General features: G+C 35.9%; 1 protein-coding gene across 1 annotated transcript in view; it reads left to right on the top strand.

Moving 5' to 3' along the window:
- The window catches only part of ABCA13 (ATP binding cassette subfamily A member 13), a 155,151-nt gene that overhangs the window by 112,221 nt on the left and 23,508 nt on the right, over positions 1 to 19,422 (top strand). Inside the window, exons 35-39 of the mRNA XM_072851592.1 lie at positions 113 to 269; positions 1,229 to 1,482; positions 1,770 to 1,962; positions 3,277 to 3,386; positions 13,837 to 13,982. Coding sequence (XP_072707693.1) covers positions 113 to 269; positions 1,229 to 1,482; positions 1,770 to 1,962; positions 3,277 to 3,386; positions 13,837 to 13,982 — 860 coding nt within the window. The remainder of the gene's footprint in view (positions 1 to 112; positions 270 to 1,228; positions 1,483 to 1,769; positions 1,963 to 3,276; positions 3,387 to 13,836; positions 13,983 to 19,422) is intronic.

The raw sequence follows: 19,422 nt of genomic DNA, 5'->3' as shown, positions 1-19,422 counted from the left end.
TAAGGAGTAATTATTGTTCTTTTTTCTAGTATGATAAATGCCTTTTTTTTTTTGTTTTGGTGAGACCAAAACATAATTTATTTGTGATAATTTTGTTTCTTTAAACTTTCAGATATGCAACTTTACCATGGATGTATCTTGTATCCAGATTCTTCTCAAGTTCAGATGTAGCTTTTATTTCTTATATCTCCTTAAATTTTGTGTTTGGCCTGTGTACCATGCTGATGACTCTCTTACCTCGTTTGTTAGCTATAATTTCCAAAGTGCAGGTCAGTATAAAAACTTTGCTTTACGTTACTCATAAGTGAGATGTATGCACACACATGCATGCATGTATATGTTTGTGTGTGTATATATATATATATATATATGTATATTTATACATATGCACAGGCAAGATTTTTTCCAGCAGAAAAACCTATGTTTTAAAAATTCCTGATTTTTCTGTCCTAGTGTGTACTGTATTGCTTGTTACCATCCTGAATTTTAACTTGTTTATAACAAAAAAAAAAAAAAAGCCCTGTAGTAATGGAAAAACAACATTAATTGAAACCTTGACATTTCCCAGACAATTAAGTTGTAATTGGCACATAATGGGAGCTGTTCTGGTCCATTGAATAGATTATATGCATTGTAAAATGTGTTTGAATAATACTGACATAAGAGATAACCGTATATTCCTAGGATCTGTAAAGCACTGTATGAATAGTAATATGGATTCTCACTCCATATATGTAACTTCTATTAGTCATAATGGTAATTAAGCACCTTTATAGAGAGGAGGTTCAGAATGTGTATGAATATCTATGCACGTACCAGGTCAAAAACTTGATTTTTGAAGTTAGATTTGGATTACACGTCATTCAAGTTTGGAGGCAGATTTGGTGTTGACTTGGGTTTAAGTTGGTGATTTAGAATTAATAGCATTCAAATATTAAAATTTTAAGAAAACAGAATGATTGTGGCCTCATGTGTTTTCTTACTATCCATGAACCTCAACTAAAATTAGAATCCTGTGGCCCTAGGCACTCTAAAATACAATAAGAGATTAACCCTGCCCCAAAATAGTTCACAATATGCTTTTCTGAAATCAGTTCACATTGAGTGAGATTTGAGTGCTGTATCCAGCTGTGTAAGTGTGCTTAATACACTGATGGAGAAAACTAATTTTTTCCCTTTTTTTTTTTTCTTCGCCCCCTCCCCCCTTTCTTGCTGAATCTTAATACAGAGTTTTCAGAACATCTACAATATCCTCAAATGGGTGTTCATCGTATTCCCACAATTCTGCTTAGGCCAGGGTTTAATAGAACTTTCGTACAATCAGATCAAGTTTGACCTGACCAGCAACTTTGGAATAGATTCATATGTGAGCCCCTTTGAGATGAATTTCCTGGGCTGGATTTTTGTGGAAATGGCTCTGCAGGGAACACTGCTTCTTCTTTTACGGCTTTTTCTTCATTGGGATCTCCTCCAGAAATCAAGGTGTGTTACCGTTTGTATTCTGCCATAGTGGACAATGAATTAATTTTTAAAGAAAGAAAATGGTGGCTTCCTTTGAACACCTGAAGATAAATACTTCTGATAACATGGTGTACCTGAATTAGTGGAAACTGCAGAAAAAATACAAGTAGTTGCTGTTTCTCTTGGATTTTGCTGAGATTTGATCACCAAGCTTTAAGGGATTGCCACCAGGGAAATAAAACAGACTTATCCAGACTACAGCAATGTCCAATTTGCCATGTGGCATTTGTTATCATCTTCTGTTTTAGGGGTCAGTGTTCAGTTAACAGCATGGTCAGCCCTTCAGAAGATGTTGATGTAGAAATGGAGCGACAGCGACTCTTTGGTGGAAGAACTGGTAATGACGTCCTCCTTCTGTACAACCTCAGGAAGTGTTATGGAGGTTTCAGTAAGAAGAACACAGCTGTGGAAAGTATAAACTTGGGAATACCAAGAGGAGAGGTAAAGAGGTCTTTTTTTTCCTTTCAGAAAATAACACTTCATTCTGAGCAATTGTTCAGATATACTCAGGATGTCTACCATCTGCACATAGCAGCAGAACAATTTCAGTTGTAGTAATTTCTGAAAATCAATAACTGGATAAAAGCAGAAGCTGTGGTGGTGTTTAAGAAGCAACTGTTCATTTATTTTTTGGGTTACAAATTCATCGGAGTCTTAATTTTTTTCTTCTTGCTTATCTTTACCAAGTTACTGTTTTATAGGTTAAGATAAAAAACAAGTAGGTAGCATAGCAGAGAAAGCAAAGAATACCTAGCTCAATTGTAAACTGTGGACTGAATCCTGAATTTGTCACCAAGGCAAACTTGTAGTTCCCATGCTGAAATCTTCACAGTATATTTTAATATAGCATATAATATACTAATATACTATTTTAATAAACTGAAATTTAGCACTGAATATGGTAGTGCTAAAGATTTCAGAAAAGCATTTATTTGTTGGTTTTTTTTTTCATTATTTCGATGCTTTTGGGAATTGCAGATATTCATTTCAAAAATACTGATAAGGAAAAGACTTTTCTTGGGTGCTAATAGCAAATTGGAAAATGTGAGAAACTAGCACATGGCAGCACAGGTCCAGTGATGTCCTGCCAGTTATAGATCAGTTGTTGGGTAACTGGGGTAACCAGGAGGATGTCATTGCTGATGAAAGCCTATTTATCAATAAGAAAGTTCATGAAACAAGGATTTTAAAAGTTACAAAGTGCTATAAATAGCCTTAATATAAATCCTGTCCTAGCTTAAGTGTATATTCATTGCAGCTAGGGGACTGAAATTACTGTTCAGAAGTCAGTGTGTGTCTTGGCTGTTCAGTGTTCATTTACTTGTACAGAGTGAAGCAGCTCATGAGAAAGTGAGAAATATTGACTATAGACTGGTAGTCAGGGCTCTCAAATAGAACTTGAGATCCTCAGGTTCAAATCTAGCATTTACTAATTCTATGGATAAATAATGCATTTAGTTACTGAGCAGGGTTTTAAGTGGAGGGCTAGAATCCTAAATAAGTCACTTTTAGGAATTATGGGGTAATCTAAATATTATATGTATGGGGTTTTTTTAAATTTATTTTCTGCGGGAAAGGGAATTCACACATACAGTATATTCATACACAGTACCTTAAGGACATCATAGGAAATATGAAAAGGGGAGAAACTGTTGAAGAATTAGTGTTATTTATTTCTTTCAGCATAGCAGATTGATTGCTTTTGTTCCTTTTTTTTTTTTTTTTTTTTTTTTTTTCTTCCCCCATCTCTATTAGTGTTTTGGACTCCTGGGAACAAATGGAGCTGGGAAAAGCACAACTTTTAAGATGCTGACTGGAGATATCATCCCATCTGCAGGACGTGCTGTTATCAAGACTCCTACAGGGTAAATAACACAGGGTTTGATCAGAATAGTGCTAATAGATAATGCCAATGATCAAAGACTCAGCATGTCTTCAGTCCTTTATACTGTACTCTAAGGACCTGTTTTGTTCCCATTTAAATGTATATTGCTTTATTGCTATTAAGTCTCTGCAGGAAAGCATTTTAGCATTATATAATTCCATCTGACAGCTCTGTTAATTGAGAATAAACTTGTCTGGTAGCAAAAGAGTAGGCTCTAGGAAGCCTTAACATACAGCCTTTTAAAATTGTAACAAAAATCTTAACGTACAGTATGTCCAGCTGCATGGACATATATCCCCCTTACTAATGCTGCACTGAAAGGTTTCCAGGCTTATGCTGATGAGCAGCGTTTCAAGTGGATAATTTAAAAATGTTTTCTGACACTTGTGTCCTTCAGAGTAATTAATTAATTACTTGATCAATATACTATGTAATTAGGATAGGAGGTACTGTTGGTGATATTGAGGCTAACTTTGATGGAGTGATAAGTGAATAATGGACTTTTTGGGTTAGATGAAACCAACACTTACCGTTTTTCCCAGCAAAATTGAAGAGGAAGTAAAGTTATTTTTCAGTCAGGCCAAAGTAAAATGTATATGTGTATATATAAGTGCATCCTAGGCTAGTTAACAATTTTAAAACTTCTCTTTTCCTAAATGATGTCTATTTCAAGATATGTGTTTTGGAGAAGGACAAGTGAAGGGTTTAATTCAGAACATTTTTAAGGAAACATTTTGGAATTTCCAAAATGACAAGTTACCTGTCTGGTTTAGAAATTAAATGCTTTCATACGTCAGTATTTGCTCACTTCTTTACAAAGATAATGATCAACAGATTTAACTTCAAAATGTAAGTAGTTTCACTCATTGCAAAATTCAGTTTTCTGGAAAGTTTACACTTTTGAAATGGACACCATCACCACCACCAAAAACATTATTTTTTTCATTATCTTTCATAACAACTTTTTTCCCAAGAGATTCAGTGTAAAAATAATTTGATAACAAAGAACTCTTAAAATGATAATCAAATAATTGTTAATCATGAAGAAAGAATGACTAAAGAGATCTTGGAAAAATGATTCTTAAGAGAATAAGAAGTGATATGAGTGAGGCTTTATAATGGTTATAGAGACTTTTAGATGGTTGTTTTCATTTATAATTTCCCAGAAGACAAAAATTTTCAGACATTAAGCAACAACAAAAATAACAATAACAAAAGTTATTTAAAATTAGGTAAAAATTAACATTTGGTGTTCTTTGGAACAGGTGGAGTGCTTTGTACCATGATACCATGGAGGTCAGAAGTTTAGCATGAGTCTGAAGAGGATTTGAGATTTACAGAAATAAAATAATCTGTAATATTTTTTGATAAGATATTGCCCTCAAGGGCACTATTTAAACTCCTAGGTTTTGTTTAGATTTTGAGGGGTATTTTTCTATAGATTTTAATGGGACTTGCCTTTGGTCCCACCTGTGCATTTATGGATTGCATATGGCTTTCCCTGTACAATGTGGTACCAGATCTATATTTGGGCAAATTATCTGATCTGGTGTGACAATTACAAAATTTTAATATCCGCTTGAAATCAAATATAAAGTTATAAGAACATGTTTCATCATCATGTGTATTGGCACTTACACTATGTTTATTGACTACATGACTTATTTTATCAGAACCCCTAAAGATAACTTTTCAAAAATTCACAAAACAATTTAACAATGCCTGTATTCCTTTTACTAGACATGTTGTTATGTACCTGTGGCTAAACATAAAAATTCTTCTGAGGTCAACTTTAGTGTGCTAAAGTATGTTAAATGCTCTCCCTGCACATCATGTGTGCTACTTTCATTTCTTCCACCGTGTTTTATAAATCCAACATGAAAGCATACTTTAAGATGCAATGTTATTTGCCATATACTAAAATATAGGTGATGAAATTTGACACATTTAGGAGGCTTGAGAGGAAGCCTTAGACATTTGCATTTAAGTGTCCAAAATACCCTTGACGACTTTAATTATCACCCTGTATTATTATGGTGTCAATCCAGGTTATGGATTTTTATGTGTTTGAAGTGGCTGAAGTGAGTGTAAAACCCGTATTCCCAAGTTTTCAAAACGTATCACTAACTTAGGAAGGCAACCTCAAGCAAGAGCTGCAGTTACACAGTAGCTAAACTTGGGGAAACAAACAACTTTGAGGCTGGGAGAAGAGATTTATGTTATTCCTGACTTTGTTCCTTGCTTCATATTTTGGCAACTGCTGTTAAGCAGATCATGGTGCACTGTGTTGCTGTACTACTGAAAATCACTAGGGAACAAATTCGTTGAGTCTTCCATAGGTAAGATTATAAACATAACAGGTCTGGAGAACCCTTCAACGGTTGAAGAATGACTAGTTACTCATCCAAAGCAGAATAACTTTTTCTGAATATAATTGATTTATGGTTTTAAAACAAAAAAAGATGAAGATTGTGGTCTATGAAACAGTTAAGTTGATTTTTTTCTGTAGGCTAGTGAGAAGATACAAAGATGATTGTGATAAAATTTTATGTTATGCTAACTTGATTCAGATCCAGGTATAGCCATGTCCTTTCTGAGCAGCAATCATGTTTATCCCCAGGACAAGAACTGGGGCAACTATCAAGTTCCCGAACAGTGAAATAAAAAAATTAAAATTTAAAAATAGTTTTTGTAACAGTTTATTTATTTGTGAGTGTCCAGAACACCTTCCAGTTCCAGGTGTCTCTAAGCTGTCTTTGTTAGTTACAACTTCAGTGAACAGAAATTAAAAGCTAAATGAGCGTGTCTGAGTCCCAGATCTTTAGCTACCACCTTTAAGCCAGTATTTAGAGGCAAAACCAAGGAACTTCAGAGTGATGGAAATGTTTCTGTTCTTTTTATTTGCTATGCTATGCAATATGCTCTGTAAGGAATATGTACACTCCACATCAGAAAGACAATTGCAGATTTCAGAAATCTTTCCTCTCTAAACGTAGATTTATTTGCTGCTGATAAATCAGTGTGTTTGTCTTAAAACGAAACAAAACCCCACAAACAACAAAAAAACCTCCACCCCTGTATATAATATGTGGAGAAGATAGCTCTAACTGACTTGGGTATCAGGTACCCAGGGACTTTTAGGTAGATTGATTTGTATTTACACCTGAGATAAATGGAGGAATGGGGATATTGTGGTAAGAAGTCTTCTCCTTTTCTCTTCTTCAGTAGTGTGCTCAAAAGCCTGGTATTCCTGGCACAGAGGAAGAGAGGAGGGTCAGCTGAAGAAAGCAGTTGCTGGTCACAGCTGCAGACCATTTGCTGGTCAGCAGATCTAGACTTCTTTGTTTAAAATCTATGTCATGAAACAGCTTCCATAGAGACATTACCTCTGATAGCAATTCCTGATGAATAATTTGGGCAGCAGCATAGATGTAGATCCCATTTCTGCTGGGTTTGACTGGAAAGAACACAACTTTTGTCCTCTGTGACCCTGAAAGGACAGGATACTATAATCTGATGGATCCTTCATAATGCATTCTTCATGACAAAATAGTGAAGTGAGTATGCAAAATTATTATTATAAATATTGGAGAACCTAACTGATGTTACTCCATGCAGAAGAAAATCCTTAATTCATAACAGTTCCTGTTTCCTTGAATAAATATGCTTGAAAGTTCCTGGTTTAAAACAAACAACCCCCCTCCCTCCCCCGCAACAAAACCATATGTACATTTTCCTGATTGCTATTGTAATTGTTTCACTGAATTTAAAATGAAGTCAGAAGTGTCTCTTTGAGGCAGGTGCACTGAAAACAGCCTTGAATTTTACAAGACAGCTTTTGAACCTTTGGACAACACAGGGGACTAGAAATGGAAGATGCACTTTTTAAAAAATGCATGTTGAATTGCAAAGTAGAATTTTGGGAAGTTCAGTGTAAAACATCTTGGACATGCATGGGGTTATATAGAAGCAGCCTCACACATTGATAATCAAGTTGTATTCAGGGAACTCCTGATAGATTCTCAAAGAAAATAATAAAAATGTACTTCTGAAAGGCAGCTGCCTTTTTAACAGGGCAGAAGAGCAGATTCACAACATCTTCAAGTACTTCTAAAAGATTTGTTGGCCTCTAGGTTGTTTGTTTGTTGAATGTTTAATACTGCAAAAAAGGAGCTTATTCCTAAAAACCTGAGAGAAAACTGTCTGTTTTCATAGCACAAGCTTAGTAAAATGCATAAAAGCTAGATGTTATGTAACAATTTTCAATATCACGGAGATTCATAAGACTAGGTGTTATTAATCGGGATTGTTTATTAAATACTATAGCCAACTTCATCTCTTCTGCATATCAAGGTTCCTGGCATTCTTCTTGATGAGGGCGTTCTTCTGGGGAAGGCAAGGCTTCTGATCTGTTTTTATTAAGCTTTTCTCTTTTTGATACACTACAAATTAAACAGATATTTTGAATGCATTATGTGCTTAAACTTTGTATCTTACTGTTTACATGGCAAACGCATGTTTATAGTATACAAGCTGAGCAATCTACCAAACCCCTGCTTTTATTTATTTTCGTATCCTTCTGCAGAAAATGTTTTTAGGCAACTTTTAAAATTTGCAATCCCATTCTGGTTGTAACTGTGATGTGATATAGTCCAGTAAGAGAAATAATAGGAATTTATCACCAACCACAGCCAGTCTTGTGAAGATAATAGCAAAATGCCATTCACTGGCGATTTTGCCTTTTTTATTATTTTGTGTACTTCATTAACATTGCCATTATCAGTGATGTATCTGTCCAAATGAAACATAAAAATAATTATCATATAGAGAGTGTGTCTCTATATTAGGGATATTTGCAACCCCAATATTAAAGAGTGCCAAAGGAAGAAGCAGCATTGAAACAGTTACTTTGGAAGATGTGGAAATAAAATACTGATACTGAAGTACCAGCAGTCCCCCTCATAAAGGGCAGAAATATTAAAAGAAAAAAGGAAAATAACTAGAAAGGAGAGTATTTTAATAAAATTTGCTTACCTGTATTTATAAAGTATGGTGCTATAAGACATTAGGAGACTCTGACTGGCTTTTGAACAACATCCATACAAAGGAGTTGTCAAGCTTAAATATGTATAATAATTAACTGCTTGACATTTAGAAGGTTTTTTTGTGTTCTCTGTAGCACAGCTGTTCCTCTTTAAGAGTACAAATGGACTCAAATTAGCTTATGCTTAACCCTACTGCCATAACTAGATTGCCACCAGTGAATGAAATGAAAGCTAGTGTATAAAACTGTAAACATTTTTGTAGTTACTTTTTCTGTCAAATAGCTTGAAGAAGTAAGGTCTGTGTTAAATACGTACTAAGAAAAGCTAACAGTTAACAAAGTGGTAAAACGAAAAACAAAGTGAGCCCTCATAGTCTTTGAATCTCTTCTGGGCTGATATATCAGCAGATATTGTACATCTGTTCCACTTTTTTTTTTTTTTTGAGTGTCCGTTGGCCATTCTTTGTTTTCTTCCCCTTTCCATATTCATGTCTAAACCTTCAGTGACTCTGTGCCATAAAGCTTCCCTCAACTGAGGAGGGCTAAACACAGCTTGGAAGAGAAAGTGTCAAAATCCTTCGAAGTGTAATGTCAAGATCAATGTAAAATAATGAATAACGTGACTAGTGGTTTGTTTGCCTTTTTGGCACTCTGTATTTTGCAGTCTTTGCTGTTGTAGTTTGCTGAATAGAGTTGACTAAGTTCATACTTAGAGCAAAGTCTCACTTGTAGTGGGGTGCATAGAAGAAGAAATATATAAGCTGGGTGTCATCTTGTTCATAAGTTGCCCCACTGAGGCCTGAACTATTTGGCAGTCTTCCTCATGTAATTAATTTATCTCCCATGAATTTCCATCTTCCTTCTGCACAGAGAGATCCTCCATGACAGCAACTCCCCACCCTATTGAATTGTCACTCATCTCAGCTGTTGGATTACAAAGTCATAGGACCAAATAACTTCTCTCCAAAGAGGGGAAAGTAAAATATTCCTTTATAGCTAGAACTTGGATTCTTTTGATAGTTATGATATTCAGCGTGATAAATAATTAAAAATGTAATTCAAATAGCTTTACTTGAAAGGCAGAATAAATTTACATCAATATAATGGCTGAGATAGCTGTTGTTACACTGTATATCAGTAAAATTAGTTTAATAATAACTAAGCTATAGTTACATTAATTATATTTTAACCTTGAATTTTTTATAATGTTAATTGAGCATTAGTATGCACTGAATTAAATGTGCAGTTAAGAGTACAATGGAATGTCTAACTACTTTTGCAATTTGTAAATTTGTATTTCATTTTGACTAATTAATGGAATTTATCTCTCTACAGAAGCCATTGTAAGTACCATATATATCACTGCCTTTAACTGCATTCAAAAACTGCAGAAAAAGCATACAAAAGTGAAGCAAAGTGCACAGCAGAGTCCATAGTGAAACAATTTTTCCAAAAACAACCATAAGGCTGATATCGAGGGTACTAAGTTGTCTCTGGAACTTGAAACTGAGGTGTACTTTTGAATGTCAGCCCACAGCTACCTATAAGCTGTGTTGCCGGTAACCACTGTAACAAATAAGAATTAAATCTAGCCTCTGCAATAACAGCCTAGCATTCTGGAAACTACAGGTCCAGTTCAGGTGGGAGAAGGCAACAGGTTTTGTCCAAGATCATTCTCTCTTGTTCCACTGTTTTGGTTTCTTTTCAGTGCCAGCACATGGGGTGCCCCATGCCACCCCAATGTAGCCTTCAGGGCAGGAATCAGATTTCAGGGGTTTCTTTCAACTCATGAAAGAAATGGATCAATGTAAAATGCCTTAAAATGATCAGTGGAGGAACAACTTTGAATTAAAAATTATATTCACTCAGCGTTTAGTTTATTATCCCCAGTATCTTGCAAGTCTGGCAAGTTTCTTTCATCGATAGTACAAAACTCTAAGATGAGCACTCCAAACTTATGGAAACCTCCTTGAGTCTTGGATTTTTTTCAGGATGATTTGCACCAAAGTATCATAAGTCTCACTGTATAAATGGAGACCAAAGCACTTAAAGAGGGATGCAATACAATAGCTTTCATGCTTCAAGTGCTAGGCTGTGCTATTTTTCTTGAGGATGCCATACATTCTGTTGACCTTTTCTGAAATTACTAGAAATGTAATTTTGCAACTTTAAAATTTTGTTTAACATATAAAGTTTTCTGGACATGTTCTGTTGGTTTCATCTGTTGCAGCTTTTCCACTTTAAAGGAAAAGTTAAATAGTAAGTGGAAGTATTGACTGAGCATAACAATATAGTCTAAAAATTAAGTCTTCACTGGGAAGGAGAAAACTCGTGTTCCATGTTAGTCCTATGTGTTAACTTGATCAGGATATGTAACCAAAGTTACTACCAAATTTAAAGCTAACAATTATTCAGTGTTTTTATAATGATGCAGAAAGTCCTGTATTAGTGTAAAAGTCTGGTTTCCTGACTATAATTTTTAGATATTACACTGGAATTCATTGTGTCTGCTGTACTATGGACAAAAAGGCTGAGAGGTGTTGCAATCTGCACTTATATGTTCTTTCTCTCTTTATTTATAAAACAAGCTGATTTTTTCTTCCTGTATGTCTTATTGTTTATATGAATGGCCTAATAAGAAACGCTAGTATGCCGATAATAAAAGGGAAGAAAACAAACGTCTGTTTTTCTCTAGCTTGAGAAAAAAAATCAGAATTTTGCTGCATGCTAATCTATATTTCAGAAAATATTAAAAAAAATATATTTCCAATTTGATTCTGATAACATCATATATGAAGATGTTTGTTAAGGAAGAATAGGATTATAATTAGTTTAATGAATGGCATCAGAATTTTAAAAACAAGGGAACATCACTTACAGTATATCATTTAGTGAAAAGGTTTTCTGGTATCATGCCATCACTACTTGAAATGTTCATTTCTTTTAGACCCATGAAAATGAAATCTGAGATATTAACTGAATTTCAAGGAAAATCAATTTCCAGAAATAAGGGCAGTTTTCTGTTGTAAGATATGTACTATAATTAAAAATTATGCTGTGTTTTTCTTTCATCTATTCTTTCAGTATCCAGAAAAAGCTTAGGACCTGGCTAAACAAAACGGAAGGATGATTTGGAAATCTACTCAGTGATATTGCTGAGGGAAGAATAGGCATTGTACTATACGTACCAAAGAAGTCTCAATAAAAGACCAGAATCCTCATATGGCTTTTTTTTTTTCTTCTGGTCAGATTGTTTTCTGCTTTGACAGATACAGAGATGGAAAAAAATTAGGTCCATGAGTTCTTTAGTGAATACATTAGAATCTCTTTATTAATGGGAACTCTTTAAGTGTTCAAGGTCAGCACTAATGGATAAAGTTGCAAGATAAGGACCAAACTGAGTGAGAATATTAAATGATCTATTTTCACTGTACTCTTCCTTTATGAAAGCTAAAGGTCAGTGGGTGAAATATTGTTCATCTAAGGCTGTGTGCTTTATGGGAGGCACAGCACTAAAATCATATCTGTACAATTAGCACTGGGGACACTGATGTGTCTTTATTTCCTGGTGCAAACTGAATAACTATTGTCTAATACAGTTCTAGCTAAAGAACATTAGATGTCTGTTGTTCTTTGCAGCCATGCATACTTATTTTTTGTTCTTCATGGTATGGCCCCATTCCAGACTAGATGTATCTATCCAGCTACAGGGTTCATGCTGAGTAAATGTCCCTGAAATTACCCCTGAGTGTGATTTGTTCTCTTGTGACTGAACTTGGCATATTACCAAAAGCCCAGTCTCTTGTTTCTCCAAAGACAGCAGCTGCACCAAAGGAAACCTTGTTAGCATGCCTCAATCTTCCTAGTAAAAAAAACCTCAGACACATCTCTCTGTATTCAGCAGCATCTAGATAGCATTTCACTGTGGATAGTGTTTCACTATGTTAGTGTTCATTAAATAAGGAATCAACTGATTCTGACAGGTTATGCAAAAGGATCAACATTAATCAATCTGTACCTTATGGTAAAGATGACCTTAAAAATAATTTAATTTGATTTAGGTATGGCTGGAAACTGAGCTGGTAAAAATTCTGTATAAACTTCATTTAAAATAACCTATAAGTGGATATAAATTAATGAGGAAGTACACTTCTGGTATCCTCCTTCCCCTATCACCCCTTTTATTTTTTGCAAAGTCTGTCTAGAGAGATGTCTACAGGCAGTTAACTTCCTTGGCACCATCCAAACCTACAAAGATACTAAAATTTTATATCTTTGCCATTAAGAGCAAAGGACCATTCTAATTAGTCCCCAGCAAGGTTCATCATAATCATGATAATTTATCTTTTGATAGCATTAAAATATATTTTAATGTTGTGATTCATTACATAAAATGCAGAATTTGTGTTTTCTTTGTCTCCCCAGACTCCTGAATCTTGTTAACAGGAGATACATATTTATATTTTCACTAGTGCTGTTATTTGTAGATCCTGCATTTAACACATTTACTTTGTGTCTAAATAATTAACCATATATGTAGTTCTCTTCACCAGAAATGTAGAAAACCACTATGGGGAAAACCATTCTGTTACTCAGAACTTTTTTCTTTCAAAGCTCAGATTTTTTTATTATTAAGTATCTTAATTTTGACAGGTCTTTTCTGTACATGTAAATCAGCATCATTGAAAGTTGTATTAGATGTTGGAATAAATAGGATAGATTCAGTGTCATTATGGATAATGAGACACCCTTGCAATCAAGCTTGCTTCTTAGTAATGAATGTAATTTCAATAAATGCTGTACAGCTACAAAGTGATGGCCAAAGTCTCTTAAATCAGGATCATTTTATATTTTTTCCTGTATTGTCTTTTAACCTATTAGGCTTTAATATTCCGCATTTTGTTTTACTCTTATTGTTTAGATAATGCATGCGTGCGTATGTGTGTGCACAGACACACAAAGAATACACAGCAACATTTCTCTCTGTCTCTCAACTACTGCCCCTTTAATATTGAACATGATGCACACAGTATGGTTTTGACATATGTCTCCTTAGATCAGGGTCTATCAAAGAGATAAGGGAGGTAAACCTGGTGAGAATTAATTCTCATAGATCTGTTCTCCTCCTGTGTTGATCTGCTCACCTTGGTGCACACACCGTTAGAGTAGTGATGCATGGGTGGCAGTGCTAATCTGAAAGGGACAAAAAGCATGCATTGCGTGTGGGTGGTACTATGGTAAGTGATCATAGTGAAGAGATTCAAACTCATTTACCTATGGAGTTGAGAGTAAGTGTGTTTGTCTTGAAGACTGTATCCCAAGGGTGAAACCCAGGCCTGTGCTTTTTTTAAACAACATTCAAGTCTTTTGCTTTTTCTTTAAACAGGTCTGAAATGGATATACTATCTGCTAGCTCTGAAGGCATTCTCATCGGCTATTGTCCACAGCAAGATGCCCTGGATGAACTTTTAACAGGCTGGGAGCATCTTTATTATTACTGCACACTACGTGGAATTCCAAAACAGGATATCCATAAGGTAACTTATCCAGAACAGATTTGCAGGGGGAGCTGAAGCCAGGTTGGGCTGTCAATGTTATAAAACAATTGTACTTTTTTTACATGAGAGAATATCTAATATTTCATCTTAACAGCTTTAGTAATAAGATTTTTCATTACTCCTACTTTAAACAATATGGATTTTTTTTCTGTTTGTTATGCCAGTTCAAAACACAATAACATCACTGAGGACAGTAAAATAACACTAATGCAAATGAAATCTCAGGCACAAAAACTCTAAAGGAAATTAAATTTATGAATGGTTCAACACTTTCATTATCATACTTAGAGAACTAGGAGAGAACACCACATGTTCTGAGTCATGCACCTCTGAAAAACTCTTTTCTTTAGAGATGGATTTAAACTCTGAAGGAATTAAAAATCGTTGAATGATTACATAAATAAACCAAACATTTGGGTGCTGAGATGGCAGCTGTCAGCACTCTGCTAGTAAATGTCTTAAACTTCACAAGATGGTGGCTGCATTTAAACTGCCTGCTGGGAGCAGTCCCTAAAATATTCCACCTGCCATACCAGGCCTGGGGTTGTCCAAGGAGAAGAGGCCAAACCCATGGCAGAAAGTGCTTTAAGAGCTTACTAGTATAGATGATGACCATATCTGGGAATGTCACTGGGAGATTTTGAATTTATAGATACAGATGTAGCTGTGCTGACCAGCAAACAGTGCTCTTTTTCTGTAATGAGGCAATCAGTCAGCCAATACCAGAAATTAAGTACCAAATGGATATAGTGTAAAATGTGGGGTTTTTTTCTGTCTCTGCAGATGGAAGTTTCTGATCTCACCTGGACTTGAGCAGCTCAGTCATGCTTAAGTGCATCTCTATTAACATGAGAAAACTGGAGCATGATATGAAATTGGTGTCTGTCATTCCTGCTGTATAGCCTGGTCCACTGTAGTGGCTATGGCTGTAGAATTGTCCTCATAACCGCCAGAATGCTGCGTGTTGTCTTCCCTTTCCTTCTTCCAGAAGCAAAACTGCATCTAACTGAAATATCTTTTTTTTTCTACCTACCCAGCATTTTCCTGGCTATTGCTGCAGGGTCTGCTAAGTGGTTTACAGTCAGTTCCTTGACTGTATGTGAGAGGGCCGCGTTCTGGTTCTTTGCAGTTTTTTTCCCCAGCAGCTAGGTACTATTCCAGAAAAAGGTATGATTCCTGCAATGAGACATTGAGTATTCAGAAATAACTGCCATCGTGCCCCAATAATAGCATCAGGACAGGCAATATTTTGAATTTTTCCTGTCTTAAGCTAATCATTTGGGTGTTTCTGGATGAGAGACTGGGAGAAATAAAAGATTCTTACAAGTCTTTGCCCCTTCTCTTGGGCAGTATCCTGCCTGTCTGGAGTTTGAACTGACTGTTTTAACAGTACATTTCTTGCAGGCTGCTTAGAAATCATCATGCAGTCTTTTATTTAGTTGTTTGCTCTTCATAACTCATCGGTGGTAGTTTTTGCTTCTGAGTAGTAGCAGAGTACTGATAACTTGAATATGTTTCCCTTGAACTAAAGGAAATATATTAAGGGATAATTGTTATTGCACTAAACCCCTCAACTATAATTACCTGTTTTCTCCATGAACTGACAGCTCCTCTCTAACAGTTGGGCTAAAAGCCTATCATATCTAGCATCTATTATCGTGGCACTTCAATAGACACAAAGGTGGCAACAGATGCTCGCATCTCCTCTAGAGCTTTGTAGTCATTCAAAAGGATGCTGTTAAATATCCATACATCTTACATATGTTATTGAATGCTTTTGGTCCTAAGTGTAATTTAAAACAGGAATCAAAGTTTGATTGTTTAATTATGCAGTAGTGCTCTTAAAATGCTCTAAACATGGCTTTTAAGCTTTTCTGTCTTACCTTTTTCATTCTTGTAATGCATATGTCCAAATGGTACAACATGTACTATAAATGAAGCCATTTTTAAGACACCCTAAGAAGAATGGAAATTTCAGAAGCACCTGAATGATAGAAGTACATAGTTTTAATTACATTTTGTGGGACTCACTTAACTCGCATACTTTGGGTCATATACATACAGTGTTACTCTGAGCAAGCTCACTCCAGAGTATAGAGTAAGCATACTCTCCGTTTGTGAACAGGCTGAAGCACATAAACTCAGGCAGATGGTGATCCTCTGAGAGAGAAATGGAGTAGGGATGAGCCTGTGATGTAGCCTAAGAAGGACTTCTCCACAGTTAAAATAATTGCCTCAGCCTTACTGGAAGAGTTACTTTTATAACTGACGAATTTGCCAAGAGGGGTGTCTTTGAGTGAGAGCTGAGTAGGGCTTTTAGTGCTGTGCTACCTTTCTGACTCCTGGAGTCACAAACTCTTAGCTATTGTTTTATTTTAGTACTCCCAGGTGTGAGGAAAAGCTGCTCAGATGGCACTGGCAGACACCTTCTTATTGCTAATACCTCATCTGCAGACAAGTGGAGACAGTAGCTTTGAGAAGTGTGAACTGATCCATGCATTACAATGGGCTGTTAATGCTTTAATCTTAGACTCTGTGCAAGCCCTGTCAACACCAGGTAGTAGAGGAGAGTGTGTCTGTGTGTGCATGTGCACATGAATCCTGCTGTCACTGCTTGATTTGTGACTCCTTCAGGTCATTTGGCCTTCCAGCAGCAACTGTTTTGGAGGATGAGGAGCAGGATCAGGAGCTATGTGGAAGCTTGAGAATGGAGAGAGATCTGTGGTGTGCTTAAGGACCTGGATATCATCAGTAAACTGTCCCATGCAGCACTGAGCTTTTCTCAGGTGCCTGGGAAGTTTTCCAGGTTGTGATGAGCAGGACGATATCAACAGATTTCTATGCTCTGCCTTCAGGGCATCTCTCTGCATGTGCATGTGTAAATGAACACTACTGCAAATGCCGTCTCCTGTCTGTATTTGGTGAGGAGCCACAAAGGTAACCTGGCTTCGTATACTTTCTCTGTAGATAATGTGAGACTAGTGCTCTCTCTGAAATATCTGGCATTCATAAAACCCATTTCAAATGCAGAAGTATTTATGAATAATTGGTGTACCTAAGAGCTTCCACTTTATGTTCAGATCCAGCTGTTCTTTGGGCAGTTAGTACACAGCTACTCCAATGGCAGTTCTCAAAACCATTTGGGGAGCAGTTCCTCTAATGGTGAGGTAATTCACGTACAGGTCCTTTTTCAAGTGGATCAAAATCAATTCTGCATTATTTAGAGATGAATTATTTTACTGTGGTGGACTGGGAGAAAATAAATGTTAATCTTCTGATTACCCTGGACTTTAGATGATCTAGGTGTAGGTTTAGACTACTCTTTATAGGCAGCATTCTGTGCCTTAGTTTCACATTTGTGATATAGAGACCGTTCTTCCTTTCAGTTGTCCTAATTTTTTGTCTGCATAGATTGCAGAGCAGACTTTGTTGCCATATGCTTGCAATCAAGACATCAAAGGGCTCCTGCAAATAATATTTAGCTACTCTAGTTTACCTTCATCAAAACCAGAAATGCAGCTATCTCAGAGGAAAACAAATGTTTTTGTCAGTGGGCCCTTCTGACTGTGTGGCATTGCTGTCAAGTGTTGAACAGCTGCTGTGTTTCAACTCAGAAATGGCTGGTGCCTGGAGAAAGTGTGCATTTTAGTTGCCTATAAAGAAAATAAGGCCTGGGAATGCTTTGGAATAGCAGCTGTATGGAAATGTAAGCTGTTATTTTCTCATTCCCTCCTGCCTATGATACGGCGCTCCAAGCCTGCCTCTGAGTGTTTACCAGTGAGTGTTTATGCTAACGTGCACACACACATATATTCTAGAGAGTACATGGATTTGAAGAGGCAAGCAACATACATTCACTTTGTTTTTTAATAAATTGGCAAGCAGGCAGGTGACTTAAAGGATGTGTTGCTGCTAAAATAATCTGTTGAAGCACTAACTTCAAGGATCAAATCCTTTGCTAGACAGATTTATCAGCAGCAGGAGTTAAGTGCCTGACATAAAGTTGAGTGCACTTAATGTTCCAAAACAGTAATTAACTGAATGGGAAAGGAGGAGAAAAACAGGTCATTTGCTATCAATGTTAAGCTTCATGTAATGTGAAGTTTTACTTTACTTCCCAAATTTGCTTTGAAAGTTTCTTTTTGCTGCAAAACTGGAAAAGTTAGAGTAGAGCTTTTGGGCTATTTAGACAGATACTAATTTAACATAGTATTCTGAATTCTTATTTTTATTTCATTAATATATCATTTTTCAATATCTTAATTGGTTCCAAAAGACAGCATACAGCTTGTTATAAAATATTACCACAACATTAAATGACATATCTCATTTGCATTAAAACTTGTGTGGCAAATCTGAAAACAAGCTTCATCAGGCCTTCAGAGGCAACTTCTTGGAATATCAGTATGATTTCTCTTTACGTTAACTCTCCGGGAAGATTTTTGCACTGACTCTGAAATCTCATTGACTTCCTTACATGTGATATTCCATAGCTGCTGGAAACAGGAATTTGTAAATTCATTTATTCTTTGCATGCTTGCTTTTTTTGGACCCCAACCAGAATTAGTGTGTACAGTTTTATAAGATTCTGGGATAAAGAACTATTTTCCTCTAGAAGTTTGACCATGAGTATACGCTTTCCTAATGTAAGAAATCTAACAATACTGAGTTTACTCTGAAGGAGAATGAATACTATTTGGTGTGGAATTGATGAATGGTTGCTATTGAGGATGTTCAAACTACACTGCATTCACTTACTCAGAACCTGACACTTTCAACAACTATTTTGAAAGTGTATAGTTATTTTTCAGATGACTCTAGAATTCATCCCATGCTTATTATCATTTGTACTAGGTATGATACACATTTTCAGTATTAGGTCAGGTATGCTTTATGAGGGTTTTTTCAAAATAAAATAGCAAGAAGTTATACATCGTGTTTATTTTGTCAGAAATTATGCAAGCTTAATACACTGATGCATACAGCCCTTCAAGTCAGGATAGAGACGCTATCAAATTTCTAGTCTTCTAGCAAAGCTAGAATTTCTAGTCTTCTAGCAAGACTCAGTCTTTGCTAGCTCCACGTTTTTCTGGAAGACATACTAACTGAAAACTCTCAGTACGACTTAATTATTTGCTTGAATATTAATGGTAATTTTCAAAGAGAGTGGAAAATCATTATCATTAGTGGTTACATAATTAGCATCACTTACTGCTTTTCAGTGAGGTAGATGTGCCTCTTGGTTCCCTGGTGGATAGAGGACACCATGCCTACTTTAACCTTTTCTCCCACAAATATTAAGATGTGTGCAAAAATTCAAATTACCTTACTGCCTCTTCTGGAATGAATGTAGTATTTAGGAAATGCACAAATTTTTGGAGGATTTGGTTTAGATTTTACAGATTGAAGGGCTC

This window comes from Ciconia boyciana, chromosome 2, assembly GCF_034638445.1.
Source record: "Ciconia boyciana chromosome 2, ASM3463844v1, whole genome shotgun sequence".
Taxonomy (NCBI): Eukaryota; Metazoa; Chordata; class Aves; order Ciconiiformes; family Ciconiidae; genus Ciconia; species Ciconia boyciana.
Note: the sequence above shows the minus strand (reverse complement) of the source record. Positions and strands in the feature narration are given on the sequence as shown.